This window comes from Pogona vitticeps, chromosome 12, assembly GCF_051106095.1.
Source record: "Pogona vitticeps strain Pit_001003342236 chromosome 12, PviZW2.1, whole genome shotgun sequence".
Taxonomy (NCBI): Eukaryota; Metazoa; Chordata; class Lepidosauria; order Squamata; family Agamidae; genus Pogona; species Pogona vitticeps.
Genome location: NC_135794.1, coordinates 14,161,062 through 14,178,805, shown reverse-complemented (window position 1 = coordinate 14,178,805; position 17,744 = coordinate 14,161,062). Strand labels below are relative to the sequence as shown.

General features: G+C 41.2%; 2 protein-coding genes across 4 annotated transcripts in view; both read left to right on the top strand.

The window, feature by feature from the left end:
- IQCH (IQ motif containing H) overlaps positions 1–5,192 on the top strand; it is a 151,946-nt gene extending 146,754 nt beyond the window's left edge. For all 3 annotated transcript variants that reach the window (XM_078380876.1, XM_020810020.3, XM_072981829.2), the window contains one exon: positions 4,237–5,192. In XM_078380876.1, coding sequence (XP_078237002.1) covers positions 4,237–4,341 — 105 coding nt within the window. In that variant the 3' untranslated portion in view covers positions 4,342–5,192. The remainder of the gene's footprint in view (positions 1–4,236) is intronic.
- Positions 5,193–6,599: 1,407 nt separating this feature from the next.
- On the top strand, positions 6,600–16,694 carry C12H15orf61 (chromosome 12 C15orf61 homolog). Its single transcript, XM_078381064.1, has 3 exons — positions 6,600–6,801; positions 7,100–7,549; positions 9,090–16,694. The coding sequence occupies exons 1-3, from the start codon at positions 6,600–6,602 to the stop codon at positions 9,215–9,217; spliced, it is 780 nt and encodes a 259-aa protein (XP_078237190.1). The 3' UTR covers positions 9,218–16,694.
- The last annotated feature ends 1,050 nt before the right edge of the window (positions 16,695–17,744 follow it).

Genomic DNA, 17,744 nt, shown 5'->3' with positions numbered 1-17,744 from the left:
TGCCTCCCGAGCGAATCGGAAATGCCAGCTGTATTGCTCCCGAGCAGGAATAGGAAAACATTCCCAGGGAGACATGTTTGTCGGCTCTTGGCCAAAGATTCTTACCTACCTTTTCCGCCATTCCTTCTCCTCCACAACAAAACAAAACCCATGTCATCGTTATAGCCCCTTGGTGGCCAAGACAGACCTGGTTCCTAGTTATTCGCAGTCTCTCATCAGACATCCACCATCTCCCCCGCCTGCCACACCTTCTCACACAGAACAACTTTCAAGTCCTACACCTGGACTTACCTGTTCTGCACCTGGCAGCGTGGAGGATTCTCCCACATTAATGAACATTCTTCATCATGCCAAAAAACCATCCACAAGGAAAGCCTACATGTACAAATGGAAGAAATTTCAATCCTTTACCAAATTTTCCTCATCATCCTCCATTAATCCATCACTTTCCACTGTTCTCCACTTCTTCCTACATCTCAAATCCAAGGGCCTCTCCATCTCATCCTTGAGAGTCTACTTTCAGCAATAATATCATACCAACCTCCAAATTCTCCAGCAGCAAACTTCTTCAAACATTCAACAATGAAACATTTTCTGAAAGGTCTCTCTCATATCTACCCCAATACTTGACCTCCCTCTCCACAGTGGTCACTGTAGCATTCACCCTTATTATGTTAAGTAGTCATGAATATTCATGTTGCAGGCTAATGTTGATAAGAGGCGGAGCCGAGAGATATGTAATAAAGAGGTGGAGGCAGAGAGAGTCAGTCAGTCAGAGTCAGTGAGTCAGAGAGAGTGGAGAGATAGAGTGTGGTATTTGGGAGATCTGAGGTGTGATTAGAGTGAAGAATGGATAAGAACTGATATGACAAATAGAAGTCTGAGACTGATGATTAATTAACCCTGTAGAAGTTATCTATGATTAATAACAACATCTGTAATCAATAAAAATGTTTTATTTAAAAGACAGTGAAGTTTGGACCTGCATCTTCATCCTTCTATAAGTAATGTTGATTTAGTGATCAACTGGTGGCAGCGGGGTAAAATGGAGTACTGTATTGGTTTGCCTTTGTGTGTTCTGTGTTTGGAGGGTCAGGCAGGGGCACGAGGGGTGAACGCCACAGTCACTATTGTTTTGAAACAGCTTACCAAAGCTCCTTTTGAGCCATTAGCTACGACTGACTTAAGACTCCTCACCTTTAAAACAACTTTTCTCATAGTCATCACTCAGCTCGACGAGCTAGTGAATTGGCTATGACTACCGTTATCTACAATTTTTTTCCTGATAAGGTGATGTTATTCATGGACATTTCTTTCCTCCCCAAAATTGTCTCTCAATTTCATCTTTCCCAGCCAATTGTCCTTCCTTCACTTTTTCCGTCACCTTCTTCAAACCTAGAAAAAATACTCCATACGTTGGATGTCAGAAGAGCTCTTGCTTTTTATCTCCAAGTTACCCAACCTTTTAGACAGTCATTGTGTCTCTTCATAAGCCACCAGCTACCAACAAAAAGCCGTCAGGTGACTTCCCAATTTATCTCCAGATGGGCCGCCTCTACCATGCATTTGGCTTATCAACTTGCTCGACAACCAGCCCCTAGAGTGGTTTGCCCTCACTCCACCAGGGCTGTGGCAGCCGCTACAGCCTTTCTTCACAGCGTACCTCTTCTGACATCTGAGGCTCTGCCACTTGGGCACAGCAGTCCACGTTTATCCATCATTATAGATTCAACCTCCAGCAAAAGTCTGATGTGGCATTTCGACATGCTGCTCTAGCCTCTAACATGGCGTGACAGCTTATTAGTCATCCAGGGTGTGATTCACAGATGCCATGAAGAAGGACAGGCTACACACCTGTAATTGTAGTTCTTCGAATGGACCTCTGTGATTCACACATCTCACCCATCCTCCCCTCTGTCACGTTTGCTTACTATTAAGCGGCGGTTGACACAACTGAAAGGCGACACTTGGCGCCAAGGTACTTATATAGGTGGGGAGGGGCATATTCTAATGTGTTCATTGGTACCACAGAAGCTCTAGAATCTTCCGATGAGGCTCCACGCAGACGCAAATCACCCAGAGTGTGAATCAACGAGGTCCACTTGAAGAACTACAATTACAGGTGGGTAACCTGTCATTTTTTAAGGGACGTGGTGGCGCTGCGGGCTAAACCGCAGAAGCCTGTGCTGCAGGGTCAGAAGACCAAGCAGTCGTAAGATCAAATCCACGTGACGGAGTGAGCTCCCGTCGCTTGTCCCAGCTCCCGCCAACCTAGCGGTTCGAAAGCATGCAAATGCAAGTAGATCAATAGGGACCACTTTGGTGGGAAGGTAACAGCGTTCCATGTCTAAATCGCACTGGCCATGTGACCATGGAAGATTGTCTTCGGACAAACGCTGGCTCTATGGCTTGGAAATGGGGATGAGCACCGCCCCCTAGAGTCGAACACGACTGGACAAAAATTGTCAAGGAGAACCTTTACCTTTACCTTTACCTAACCTGTTATTTTAAAGTATTGTAAAGAGCAGAGTTTTAAAAAAATGCAACACTCCTTTCTTTACAATTCAAAGAAAATTTCTGCTTTGTGTGTGTGTGTGTGTGAGAGAGAGAGAGAGAGAGAGAGAGAGCAATGTATTTTTGTTGGGTTTTTTGTGGCTGCAGATGCTACTACTGATTTACCAATATCCCTTTTTTAAAAATTGTTTTTAAACGGGTACAAGCACAGTAGCCATGAAATGACCATAGCACCCAGAAACCTGACCCCTTCACAAAGGAAATAAATTGATAGCAACATTCATACATGCTGAAATCATTGGGAACGAAGTGATACATCATAGGTACAATTTAACACAACCGATGAAGGGGAAATAAAGTGATTGCCAAGGCAAATGACTTGATGTTGGCCATATGTCAATAGAAAATTATGAAACAATTTATTTAACAGCCAAACCAGTAAAATGGGTTTTTTGGGGAGGTGTGATCACACCCTTGGATCTTTTCACCAGGGAAACCTGATAGCCCTGTTTTGCTGCATCACATTCTTTCAAGTTCATGCCTTTTATATTTTGGGTTTTTTTTTTTTCAACAGAGGAAATTCCCACTTCTATGTTGCTCCTCCAGGAGTTTGCTCTGTTCTATTAAAATACTTTGTTTCCTCTGATAGGACAAAGTTTGGATAAGCAGGGCTGAAGTCACTGTACTTCTTTTTCAGCAGAGTAATCAGATTGCACTGATGGACACTCCACTCACCAAAAGAAGCACAACAAAAGGCTGAAGTTTAATAACACTGCCAAATGCTAAATTGTTAATTATTTAATTTATTTGCTTTAAATAGTTTCAGCGCTTCAGAAGAGTGCTCACCACTATTTGCAGGGCTTGAAAAATGCACTCATCCACTTGTCTGTGACAAGTGAAAAATGCTGCTAGAGGAGCCTCTCTTTCTCTCTCTTTAATCCTGCAGTCCTCCCCTCCCCCTCCCATTGCAAAAGGAAAACTGCCCTCTTCTCACAAGAGAGTTTGAGCCGCACATAGAGATATAGCTCTCTATAGCTCTCTACTCTCTGTAGAGTAGTCCCATGCTGGAGACTATGGAGATTCCCTGCTCCCAATGTCAACTGAATGAGGACACATCCTGGGGTGGGAGGGAACCGTGGCTCCTTAAGAGGCTGGGTACTTTTGCTTTCAGTTTTATTTTATTTTATTTTTTTTTTGGAGACATTCAAAAGAAAGGCATTCAAAATACGAGCTTCATGACTCCACAGGCATGCAGGTAATAAAGCAACCCAAGTCTGAGGGTATAAATCAGTTATTCCCGTGTACATAATACAATTTATTTTGGGTTTGTATGCATTGTTACATAAAAATAAAAGTGAACAAGTGCCTAGTTTAAATTTGTTAATATAAATTGCAAAGCTATAGTCCGGTCATGCTGACTGGTGAAATTTTTGACTGAACAACCTTCAGAACACGGCCAAAGAGCCCAAAAATCCAGAACAACCATTCTAAATTTTTTCAAGCCCTGACTATTTGAAATACTTATTATACAACTTATAGAGGGAAAGCAATTCCGCTGTTTTTGGTTCTGATTACTTGGGATTTTCGTACTTGCTGGCAGTTCCTTGATTACTTCAGTCTAAGCCTGAATGTTTCTGGTATAATGGTAAGAAGATCTTAGAAAGATATAGCATAAATCATTATTTTACCACTATAATACCACTGAGCTGTTTACTGTTACAGGGAGCAGTCAAAGATATTGAAAAAATCCTGGGAGTTACAGAACAGAACAAGTTGAAATTTGAAGAAGAAGAGGAAACCAGAAAAGCACAAGCTTCTATGAAATAGTTAGTGAATATGAAATAGTTAATGAATGTTAACATAGTCTTTGTTCTCGTGCCATGGTAAAATAAATTCAGATAGCCCATTTCAGTCATGTTACACCCAACCCAGAATTTACAAGCTCTGTCAGTATTCTCTGTTGAGTTTTTGGGATCATTTAATATCTGGGATATGGCAATGGTTTTCCCCAGTTTTCAGAAATTATGTTCCATGAATGTGATATTGTATCATTTAGAGAGGGGGAAACATATGGGGAGAAACTGAACGAAGCCATATTCCCTAAATTCTACATCATTCCTTAGGATGCATGCTTACTTTCAGTTCAGATTTAGCTGAGCTGCTTTAAAGATAGGGGTGGGGAACCTTTAGCCTCCTGACATTTTGTACTGCAATGCCCATCAGTCCCACCCTGCATGGTTGAAGATAAAGGACTGCAAGAACTGTGATCCAAAACAGCGAAGGACCCAGAAGAATTTAAGAATTTGCAAATCTTTTCCCATTCCCAGCATAACATTGAGTACAAAAAGAAAGTACTGTACGTAAAAAGCATCCATGAATATGGTTTTGCTGAGTTAAAATTTCTTCCATCCTACGGGTTGAACACTGTTCCACATGCCACGTGTTTCTCACATCAAATTATTCCCCAGATTCAAATTCTTCATCAACCTGCCACAGTTCAATTATTCCAGAGATTTATCCTGCAGTAAACTGGTTGCATCAAATGTTTTGGATTTTTAAAGAAAATACATGTAACTATAAATATGGAGAGAAGGATAATGAGTTACACACTTGCAGGGATTATCTGTGTAAATTGTACCGGAATTGAATATCTTTCTTTCTTTATTCTTCCAATAAAATGAAACATACTAATTTTAAATACTTGGTATTTTTAGATTCTCTTGAGGGGGGTTTGCTACAGTTGTACAGTGGGGTCTTGACTTGAGAACTTAATCCGTATTGGAAGGCGGTTCTCAAGTCAAAAAGTCTGTAGGTCAAGTCTCCATTGACCTACAGTGCATTGAAAACCGATTAATCCCATAACAGGCCGTTTTTGTTCCATTTTGGTTTTTTTCTGGTCTGTAAGTCAATTCTCAGGCTGCAAGTCAAACCTAAATTTTGCGGCCAGAGAAGTCTGTAACTCAAAAAGTCTGTAAGTCAAGCCGTCTGTAAGTCAAGGGTCCACTGTAGGCAATTTTATGCTAAATCCAAACTTTCCCCATAACTGAATAGACGTAGAAAGTAAAGCTGTCCTGAAAAGTCTAGAATGCAGTCTGCATTTTTCTTCTTTTAGGTCGGTCATAACGCTGGCCTGTGTATGTCCTCTAAGAATTAGAAACTACTAGTGAATTCAGTAAGGCTAACCCCCAGGCATGTATGGGATGAATATACTGTATATTGTCCAGCATAATACAGGCCACGTCAGACCTTGGAAATGCTACATTTTGACTAGAACGCCCGTAATCCCCAGCCAGCATGCCCTACTACGCCACACAGAGGGTTTCCCAGCCATTTGCTGAACAGATGTGTGTTGCTTCAACAAGGTGATGGTGTATCTTGGGCCGTCAGGCCACCCCGTGGCTTATATTTAAGAACAGGCTACCGTTCCTCCACGTGTGAAGAACGTACAGGTGTCTCAAAAGCTCATGTGCTCATCCGCTAAGAAAGGAGAAGCCCAGTATTAGTGTTAAAAGTAGATGCTCCGTCTCTTCTTCCATGGTGTAATTTCACGACAGGCACTTTAGCGGGGTTACAAGTTGCACGTTGACCACACAAGGCTGCCAGAGATTCGCACCCTGTGAAGCGATGGGATCTTTCTTCATCTCTTCTTGCCCCCCCCCCAACCTCATTGCTTCAGCTAGTCAAGGAATACATTACACTTCTCTGTGCTCTATTAATTATCAAAAGGTACAGTTGAGTCAAAATTTGTTACTGACACAAGTGATTAATAATTAGCAGCTTGTAGTAGAATCTAGTACATACACAGGGCATGTTCTAGTGTAGTAATTGATTAATTAGCACACCCTTCCTCTACAGCTCACTGGTCGATGATTGCTGAGTCTGAAATATCCATAATTATCCCACGGGGGTCGGTGGGAACGGCTTCCGTTCCTTCGTTTGCTCTTCCATTGAGTTAGTATTCCCGCCCTCTCTCAGAGGATGCCTAACGGGGTCAAACGCCCGAGTTCCACTCGGATCAGTCATCCCAACCCTAGAGTTGCAGCACCTTCACGGGCCAGAAAGTCTCCTTCAAGGGACCTGGGCTTATGCGTGGAAGGCTTTATCAGGCCCAGGGTTGTGTGAACGTCTTCACGCCCGGCCCGGCTCCCCGCTTTCCTGAGCCCACAGCCCGGGAACCGCCTCCCGCCCCGGAACAGCCGGGGAGCCGAGCCGAGCCAGGCCAGGCCAGGCCACGCCCCCCTCCTGCCCGCACGCGGGAGTTCTTCTCGCCAATCTCTCTTCCGAAGAGTTGGGAAGAGCGGGAGCGCGCGTGCGCGCAGCTTCTCTCTGGCGCAGACTCAGAGCGGCGGCCGGCGAGCTGGCGGGTCATGCCCGAAGGGGGGAGGGAGGAGGAGGTCACGAGTGGAAAAGAAGAGTTTGCTGGGTTGGGGGGGGAAAGGGGGGGGAGCAAATGAAGGCGGAGCTGCGCCCGCGGGTGATTTGACGGGAAGAGTTATTTTGAAAGAACTTGGCGAGGCCAGCGGGGGGGGGAGGGGGGAAGGGAGCGACTAAATCCTGAGGGAAAACTGCCTCGGCGCCCCCTGAGGAGAAATCCCCGAGGAGGGAAAAGAGAGCGAGCGAGAGAGAAAGAGAGACTTTGACAGGCGGGCGGAGATTGAAGCGGAGCTGGCCCTCCCGCCTGCCCTCGGGGTGGCCGCCGCCGCCGCCGCGGCCCTGAAGAAGCTGCACGCGGGTCTCCTCAGGCTGGTCCTCCTGTCCGGAGGGTCGGCGGGCAAGCCCAAGGCCTCGGAGGTGCTGAGCCGGCACCTCCTGCAGAGGGGCCTCCCCCACTGGACCTCCTTCTGCGTCAAGTACAGCTCGGTGGACAACGACCAGTTTGGCCTGTCCAGCTTCAACTGGGAGGTGAAAGGGACGAACTACCACATCCTGCGGACTGGTTGCTTCCCCTTCATCAAGTACCACTGTTCCCGGGCACCCCACCAAGACCTGGCATTGCAGAACTGCTTCTTCTCAACGCTTAAAATAATAAACTTTGGTGAGTGATGGCTTGGAACATACAGCTCTGTATTTAAAAAAAACGCTGTATGGAAGGTCCTGCAAGAACGTACATAATTGCTACTCCGGTTTGAAATACCCCCATGAGATTGAACTCATGTTTTCGCAAAAAATTGACATAACTGAGGACAGATAAGGAATATGGACTCTTGAAACCTTAGTTCATCCTCACCAGTGGTTCCAAACCTTGGGTCCCCAGATATTCTTGGAGTAAAACTCCACCACCAGCTGGACAGGATTTATGGGAGTTGCAGTCCAAGGACATCTGGGGACCAAGGTTACCCAGAAGAAGACAGCCTCCTTGTTTTCTCTGTATGCTTCTGTCATCTGCAGTTAGGATATTTGATAATATCCTCAAGTTTCCCTGTCTAAATGCATAACATTGGATTGTCTATAGCAGCAGATAATACTAGAATATCTTTGTGTTGGACATGTGCAAAAAGTAGGCATAAGTAATAAATACACAAGGATCACAATATACTCTGTTTTAGGATTCTATTCTTCAAGGCATTTATCATTTCTTTTTAAAAATGGGATCCAAATATATAATCAGAGAATTGGACAAGAAATAAAATAATAGTGTCTGGAGAGTGGTCTGAAAATCTTTTGATATAGATCATAGGTTATCCCTTAACATGTTTTATGTTTTTTTCCTTGTGGAACTAGGTTGGGTTTAAATTGTAGCAAAATAGTCTTTTAATTTAGCCTTTCAGGTTATGCCTTGCTCATTTGGGAGAGGGGGAGGGACTGATTTCTGCAGCTGCTATGTCTGCATCCTCACTTCTTGTAACATCATGTCCAGGACAAGAAAAAGTAACATAGTGGGAGCAGTGCTACATTTCCTCATGGGGAAGGAGCCAAGGTTCCCTCTAAACCAGGGGAGGGCAATTAATTTCTATAGGGGGCCACATGAAAAATCTGAACTGTGTTTGGGGGCCGAACCAACTTTACTTAAAAGTAAAAGATAAGCAGCTGATCAACTTTAGACAAAAAGCTATAAATGGTTTTGATGTTCGACTTGTTCAGTGAGAGAAATCCAGTCTGTCTTGGGCTTGAACAAGTGCTTGAACACCGGACTGGAGCAACGACTGGCGGGCCGAACAGGAGCAGGTCGTGGACCGTATGTGGCCCTCGGGCCGCACTTTGCCCAGGTCTGCTCTAAACTGTGCACATGTGGTACTCTGCCCCCCTCCACGCAAGGCTCCTCCTGCTCTGTGCACCCACAGTGATAGTTTTTAGCCCCTTTGGTTCCAATCACGAGGGAACCCCACAGGGGGGTGGAGTTGTGCGCATGAGGGGCAGAGCCCTGCCCAGTGTGGCTGAAAATAAGAGGGAACGTTGGAAGGAGCACTATGGCAGCTTTCCATTTTGAGTACATTAGATCCTCACCTGACACTGATTTTCTCCTGTGTTTCATTTTTCTCTGTTCTTATTCATATACTGTTTCTATTGTAACAAATCAAATGAGATTTTACTCTTTGATCCCTGTTTCTCATTATTTTCCCTTCTTTTGAAAATAGGTATCCCAACGTTATTATATGGAATTGGCTCCTGGTTCTTTGCCAATGTCACAGAAACTGTTCATACACACTACGGTCCAATTACTATTTACTTTCTGAATAAAGAAGATGAAGGTGCTATGTACTAAAGAACTGGTTTCAAGAAATATTACTGATGTGGCAAATTGCAGCAAAGCAATTTGATTTTTGCCACCTCAGAACAGAAATAAAAGAATGGATCTGCAGGTTGCAGTCTACTTTGATATAATACGTCTGAAGGTCTGAAAAAATGTCCTCATTCTTTCACTGTTTCTTGTCTGGACATATGGTTGTTTAGTAATTTATTGTATTCAAAACAAAGTTTTCATTGTTTTAAATCAGAAAGGGGTGGGTTAAATTATTTACTAAGAAGTAGGGGTAACAACTATTCAGAAGAAACTCCTCCGTATAGACATGTGTCTTACGTCTTTTGCTGTTTGATTGTTGTGGAATATTCTTGATTCTGCACATACAAAAACCTTTGGACATGGGATGTTTTGAAATCCAGCAATATATTGCAGTTCTCATTGGAGTCAGATAATACTACGTACTTGACTCAATGTAAGGATGAATGAGGCTTCAAATCATCTGTAGCTAAGTCTGCAACCAAAGAAATACCTCAGTATAGCTATCACATCAAGTCAGTTGCAGCTTGTGGCAACCTTTCTAGACTTTTCTAGATACAGAGTACAGTGGTGCCTCGCTTAATGATGTTAATTGGTTAAAAAAACATCGCTATGGGAAAACATCGTTAAGCGAAATACCATTTCCCATAGGAATGCATTGAAAACCAGTTAATCCGTTCCAATGGGAACGGATTACCGTGCTTAAGTGAAATTTCCCCATAGAGAACATCGTTAAACGATGGGGAAATTTCTTCAAAGAAATCCATCGCAAAGCGAATACATCGTTAAATGAAGCAATCGCTAAGCGAGGCATCACTGTACTTGAAAGTGGTTTGCTGTTCCTTTTGGGGAGGGAGTACTCTGGGACTGTGCAACTTGCCCAGGCTGACTGTTCTCCCAGGAGGCACCGTGGAGAATTGAAGTCTCAACACCTGCCTCTGCAGCCTGGTACCCAGCTATGGGTATGCAGCCAGTTTCGTTTATTCATTAGTAAATTAGTAGTATGCACGTGTGAAATAAACAGCTTAAACAGTGGAATAGTAGTGTGCAACATTAAGTTTCATTCATAATAAAAGTGACTAGCATTTTACTGCATTGGATAGATTTGATTTTCTCAGCAAGCAAAATTAAATAAGCTTCTAAGTTCAGAGTCAAATACTGCTCATTAATTGCTCTTGATGTTGTCAATAATTTGCTGCAAAGGTTTGGTCTCAACAAAAGGCTGATAAAATGTTTTTAAATTACCATTCTATAAATATAGTTTTTTCTTGAAGTGTCTTCTTCACAAGCTGCAGCTTGTTTGATTTCTGCTAATGGAGAGTGCTGACTTTGCTTACCTGTTTTTCAATAAGTGGAGGCAACATAACTCCTTGTCCGTACAATGAAAGGGCCCCTTCCATGGAGAACATCTTTGACAAACTACTGTATTGATCTAGTAGAATTCAATGCTACATGCTACATTAATTGATGTTTGGCTTCTTGCTCAGTGCTCTCACTGTGTAACAATTAAGCAAATGTAATGTTTTTGTGTATTACATGAAAATCAATGAACCTGTTGCGCTTCTGAAGTTGATCATGGTGAAGGATGAACTGGGAAGATGATTGAGGACAGAGTTCTAATATAAAATCACTTTGCTGGATTTATTAGGACTCGCATGTGGCCTGCTAAATTACTTAGAGAGATGATAAGGTTTTCATAAAATTCAAGGTTTTCCTTGGATAGCTAGATATATACGAGAGAGAGAGAGAGAATTAGTTCATTTTGTGGGCAATTACTTTATTTTTTTAAATGCCATTCTCTGAATTCTTGTTTTTATATGTGAACATGGGTGGCAGAAATTGTATTAGTATCTAATTTGGAAAAGGATGTCTCTTCATTTAGTAACACAAGGCATACATCTCAGATGTTCACTGGCTCTCATCAGATATGAACAGAAATATTTATTGCTTTCTCCGTTGCAGTTGTAAAAGCATCTATAATTTAGGAAGTTTAGAACTGGGTAGTTTAGAAATATAAAAAACAAACTGAACAAACAGCTGAAGAAGGCAGAAATTGAAATGTTTTGCTTAAATAGTTAAGTTAATCACCCTTAAAGGTAAAAAATCAAAAATATAATGGATTTAAAAACAAAAAGATAAAAATTGATTAAAACAACATGAAAATATAATTTTAAAATATTAATAGCCAACAATAAAAATTAAATAATAAATTCAAGGACTGAATGCCTGCTAGAAGAGGAAGGTCTTAACCTCTCAGTATTCAACTGTGTTGGGTCCTTTTTTAGGAGAAAGGCAGGGGGAGAAAGGCAGGGAGAGAGAGAGATAAAATTAATAAATAAAATGTTACTAAGGAGAATAAGATATGAATCTTTTTTGGCAGGCTATTTCCCAGTTCCTTTGCATAAGTGCTCCAGGCGTTGATGGCCTAAGGCAGGGGCAGGGAATGTTTTATCCTCCAGAGGCTGCTGAATTGAATGCAATTCCTACAATCCCTTAACAATAAATAAATAATCCCATGCTGTCATGGCAACCTTTCCAAGGTTTTCCAAGCAGAGAATACTCAGAAGTGGTTTACCCCGGGACTGTGCAGCTTGCTCAAGGCCACACAGGCTGGCTTTATTTACAGGAAGCATAGTGGGTGTAAGCAATCAGATCCCCTAAGGATGACTGACTGGTCGGACAGAGAGTAATTAGAAGCTTGTGCTCCCTCATTAGGCCAAGTCAGAGTCCTGGTAACTTAACTGAGGACCGCCCCAACACTTCTGCTTACAAGTCGGCCCTAAAAAGAACACCTCTGCCACCTTAGGAAAACTCAAAAAGCAAAACACATGAGCTTTGTAGTCAGTAGACTCAGAATGCTCAATCAGATTAGGACTCAGTGTGACCTAAATTCCCCCTCAGGGTAACCCTAAGACAGCTCCACTGTTCAAGAGACCAATTGATTTTTATAATTATTATTTTATTTAAAAAGAAATAAAGTTTCACAAAATAAAGTCAGTTTTATGCATAAGCAGCAATTAATCATTTTCAAGACTCTGTTACAAAATAGAAATGAAGCATTAATTCCATTAAAATACAAAGACACTAAAAATACTAAAAATCCATAAAAATATGTAAAAAGCTATTTAAGGGAAGGCAACAGGCAAAAGCCCCCCTTCTTCTAAAATTCCCTACATCCTCTCCCAGTCTTTCACCCGCACTGAGCAGCAGACAAACAGACCTAGAAAAACTACATTTTCAAAATAGTCCAAAAAGGTAGAGTTAGGTAATCCAAAGGAAAAGAAATGAATGAATGTATGAAAGAATGAATGTATATTGTCCATAGTAAAAGTTCCTTTTTTAAGCTTTGCTGGCACATCCCTTATCTCCCCTCTCTCATGCTGTCATCCAATCATGGCATGAAGTCAGGTAAACAGTCCCTCTTTATCTTCTTTCTTCTCGGCTTCGTTCTCTTCCCATGGGTAACAGGTGTTGTTTGTCTTAGCATGTCTGCAATCACGCCACAACAAGACCCATCTTTCTTATCTAGGAATGTTTTCCTCAGGCCTATAGAAAAACATTCCCACATTCTTCTGAACAATACACTGTCAGCATGCAGAAATCATTTATACAGAGAACCAAAATGGATTCCATCTTACATTGTTCACTACCACATATCCCATCTTCAGTACAAGATTTAAACCACATAACCCATCTCATGACAGTGGGGAATCAAACTCCCAACATCTGGACCTGCAGCCAGATACCTAAACCACTGAGTTATCCAGCCAGCCTGTCTTCTCTTACCATTACGTATTGACTGTACTGACTGTACAGTCTGAAAGATACCCTTTTGTCTTAGCCTACCACCCACCTAAAATGCTTTCTTATGTACAATCGTACAAAAAAACAACTTAAGATTCAGGTTTAAGTAGCTATGAATATCCCATGATGCATATACTGAATGGGATGCTACTGTTTGCTTAAGCATTGCTATTGGCAAGCAGAGGGTGAATTTTCTTTATGTGCCATATTTTTCCATCTATAACACACACCCATTTATAAGACACCCCCCCACACACTTTCCTAACTCCAATATTAAGAAAACTTAGCTTTGACTATTCAAAGCCTCTGGGCTCAGAACGCTCAGACATTAGAAGTCTCTGTTGAATCTGCCTACAGGTTCCACCTCCAACGAGGTGTGTTGTGATGTCTAAAACTGCTTGCTAGCTAGTGAATGTAGATTTACTTAGTCAGAACTAGCCACAGCAGTGTCCAATTGTGATTTTTCCCCCTTGTTTTTCCTAAATAACTACAGGATCCACAAAGCAAAATGCTTTTGGATTTGAAGGAAGTCCAGAATCCAATTTTCTATTCTTGGATATCCTGTGCAACTGATCATAAATTGTTCTTGCCATGTATTTTATACAGTCATGTGGAGAAAAAAGTGCAACCTCTTTGGATTCTACGATTTTTACATATCAGGAAAGAATAAAAATGATTTGATCCTCAGCAGGTCTGAAAATTAGATAAATACAACCTCAGATGAACAACAACACATGGCATATTACATTGTGTCATGATTTATTTTACAAAAATTAAGCCAAAATGGAGAAGGCATGTGTGAAAAACTAAGTACTGTACACCTTTACAGTTTCCATAGGAATTAAGAGGCTAAGTAGCAGCCAGGTGCTGCTAACCAAATGCCTTTGATCATCAACGACCCCCTCTATAAAAGCCGAAGTGTTAGCATTTTGCTAATGCCAAGGAGGAAACACATCAGCAGTTATTGTAAAGAAGCAATTGTTGGTACTCATCAATCTGGGAAGGGTTATAAGACCATTTCCAAACAATTTAAAGTATGGCATTCCACAAGATAGTTGACAATATTCCCAGAAGTGGATGGATGTCCATGCAAATTCACCCCAGGTCAGACCATGCAATGCTCAGAGAAATTGCAAAAACCCAGGGATTACATCTCAGACTCTACAGGCCTCATTTAACATGTTAAATGGTAAAGTTCATGACAGTACAATTAGAAAAAGACTGAACAAGTATGGTTTGTTTGGAAAGGTTGCCAGGAGAAATCCTCTTCTCTCTTAAACAAACTTGGCAGCGTAGCTTAGGTTTGCAAAATTGTAACTGGATAAACCACAAGACTCTTATGGAGCAATGTCCTTTGGACAGATGAGACCCAAGTGGAGATGTTTGGCTATAATGGATGGCACCATGTTTGGCAAAAACCAAACGGAGCATATCAGCACAAACTCCTCATACTAACTGTCAAGCATGGTAGGGGAAGGGTATTGATTTGGGCTTGTTTTGCAGCCACAGGACCTGGGCACCTTGCAGTCATTGAGTCAACTATCAACTCCTCTGTATACCAAAGTATTCTAGAGTCAAATTGAGACCATCCGTCCAAGAGCTAAAGCTTGGCCAAAACTGAGTCATGCAACAGGGCAGATCCCAAGCACACCAGCAACTCTACAACGGAATGTTTGACAAAGGAAAAGAAAATAATCAAGGTGTTGCAATGGCTTAGTCAAAGTCCAGACTTCAACCCAATTGAAATGCTGTTGCTGGACCATACAAGAGCTGTGCATAAACAAATGCCTGCAAACTTCAATGAACTAAAGCAACATTGTAAAGAAGAGGGCCAAAATTTCTCCAAAATGATGTGAGAGACTGATAAAGTCATACATAAAATTATTACTTCAAGTTATTGCTGCTAAAGGTTTTTGCTACAAGCTATTTAATCATATGGTGTACCTTGCTTTTTACACATAGCTTCTACATTTTGGCTTTATTTTTGTAAAATAAATCATGACATGGCATAATATGTCGTGTTGTCATCTGAGTTTGTATATACCTAATTTTCAGACCTGCTAAGAACCAGATGATTTTTATTCGGTTCTGGTATGTGGAACCATATGTAATTCAAAGAGGGTGTACTTTCTTTTTCACATGACTGTACCTACTTCTAAAATTTACTTTTTTATTGCATATTAAAATAACTGGAACATTTAATGACTCTTCACTTTTCAGGAAACATTACCTGCTCTACACTTTTTGAAACACAATAGGAGTTGCCTTGTACATCTTGCTTTAATTATCTCTTTCATTCTACACAGGGATGATGTTTAAAGGGGGGTGGGGTTGGCGGACAGTAATAAAGGCTGGGAATCTTCTTGTTAAATGTAATGAAACAAATGCCGATAACTGAAACCTTAGTCTACGCTTTGTTGATAAGTATCTGCATTTTTCAGCATCTCTTTTTAAACAGTAATGACTAGTGGGAGCATTTTAACCTAAACAAGTACCTAGTCTGACATCCTACCCAGGTCAATAGTCTAAGGTATCAGAGTTAAACTGTGTTACTGTAAATTAATGGAAAATGTAACTCCACTTTGCTGAAAGATCAATGTCCAATAAAGGCCACACAATCAAATCTTGTTCAATGATTGAGGTCCTTAATTGCCTTTCAAAGATAAGGTGGTAATCAACATAGGTTAAACTGGTCTTTTTTACTAGTTCAATTACATGCTAATGGCTAGTGCCAAGGCAGAATCTTTAACTACTTTTATGTATTAAATCTTATGCTAATAATGAAAAATTACTTAAGCTGTCCAATCAATAAAGTGAAAGCCTTAATTACTATATTTCACTTTTAGACCTTTGTATGTTTGACAAATTTGTTACATTAGAGATTTCCCTACAATAAGAAACATTATTAACATAAACCTTGTTCCATGGAGTATTGTTTGCTAATCCAAATGGTAGTAATTTGTTGGATGTTTTGTGTATTTGTGTTAATGGAAATGTCCTGCAAGCATTAATGCCTATTAATGCCAATAGGTAGTGGTCTTCAGCATCTTTGTTTGTATAAAGATCAATTTCTGAGGTCTCGTGGGAAATTCTTTTAATTCCAGAACCAACCTTAGTTATAACCAGCACATTTTAAGTTAAGGCCCTGAAAAAGCAAAACCAGTGTTTGGTACACTTCCCAAAGGCAGCCCCACATAGAGTGTGTTGCAGTAGTCCAAATAGCATCTAACTAATGCATGTGTTGCCACATCAGATATCTCTGGGATCAGGAGTAGCTGGCATACTAGTTTTAATTGTAAATGGACTCTTGGCTACTGCCAACATCCAGGCTCAGGGACAAATTCAGGTGCACATCCAAACTGTGATCCTCTGTTTTCAGTGGGAGCATAAAACTGACCAGAGCAGGTATTGTTGTCTATAAAAAATACAACTAGCTTTTTCTTCCTTGTATACTTTGTTCTTGTTTCCAACTATTTGGTTTTGTCAAGCAAAAAATATTGCCAAATTTTAAGTTTCGAAACTGTCCAGAAGAAGACTGAAACTGAATAAAGACAAAGTGTATATATTGTATCACCAAGCATGAATCTAAGCACAGTATAAATTAGCCAGGATAATGTTTCAAACGTTTAACAATAAACTTTTGATTATTAGACTTGTATTTGATAAGTTGTTGTTGTTACATGCCATCAAGTTGCCTCCAACTACAGTATTGTTGATCCTATGAATAAGAGATTTTCAAAAAGACCTGTTTACAACAGTCTTGAGCAGCTCTTGTAAACTCAAGTAAACCTGTGGTTCTGTTAGAGAGTTAACCCATATCATATTTAGTCTTCCTCTTTTCATGCTACTTTCAACCTTTTCCAACATTATTGTCTTTTCCAGAGAGAGTTTTAACTTCTCATAATGTGTCGAAAGCAGGGCAGTCTCCGTTTCATCATTGTTGCCTCCAGAGGTAGTTCAGGCTTGATTTGCTCTAGGAGCCACTTATCTTTCTGGCTGTCAAGGATATCTGCAAAACTCACCTCCAGCATCAGATGAAATTCATAATGAAATTCAACAGGGATAAGTGCAAAGTACATCTTGGAAAAAGAAACCAATTGCACAGTTAGTTAGAAGGTGGGGAATACCGGGCTCAGTAAAAGTATGAGCAAGAAGGATTGTCCTAGATCACAAGCTAAATATGAGCCAACAGTGCGATGTGGCTACAAAAAAGGCAAATGCTATTTTAGGCTGCATTAATAGAAGTACAGTATAGTCTCCAAATCCCACGAGATGCTAGTCCCCCTCTATTCAGCACTGGTTAGGCCTCACCTTGAGTTCCTGTGTCCAGTTCTGAAAATCACTAAGAAGGATGCCAACAAAGTGGGACAAGGAGGGCGACAAGGATGATCAGGGGGCTGGAAACGAAGCCTTATGAGGAAAGGCTGAAAGAATTGGGCATGTTTAGCCTTGAGAAAAGAAGACTCATGGGTGATATGATAGCACTTTTCAAATAGTTGAAAGATAGTCATGAAGATACAGAAGAAAGGCAGGATCTGTTCTCGGTCATCCCAGGGTGCAGGACACCCAACAATGGGCTCAAGTTAAAGGAAGCCAGAGCAGTATGACTGTGGAACCAGTTACCTCGGCAATTGGTGAGTGCTCCAGCACCGGAGGCATCCAAGAAAAATGTAGATAATCACCTGGCAGATATGCTTTGATTGTATTC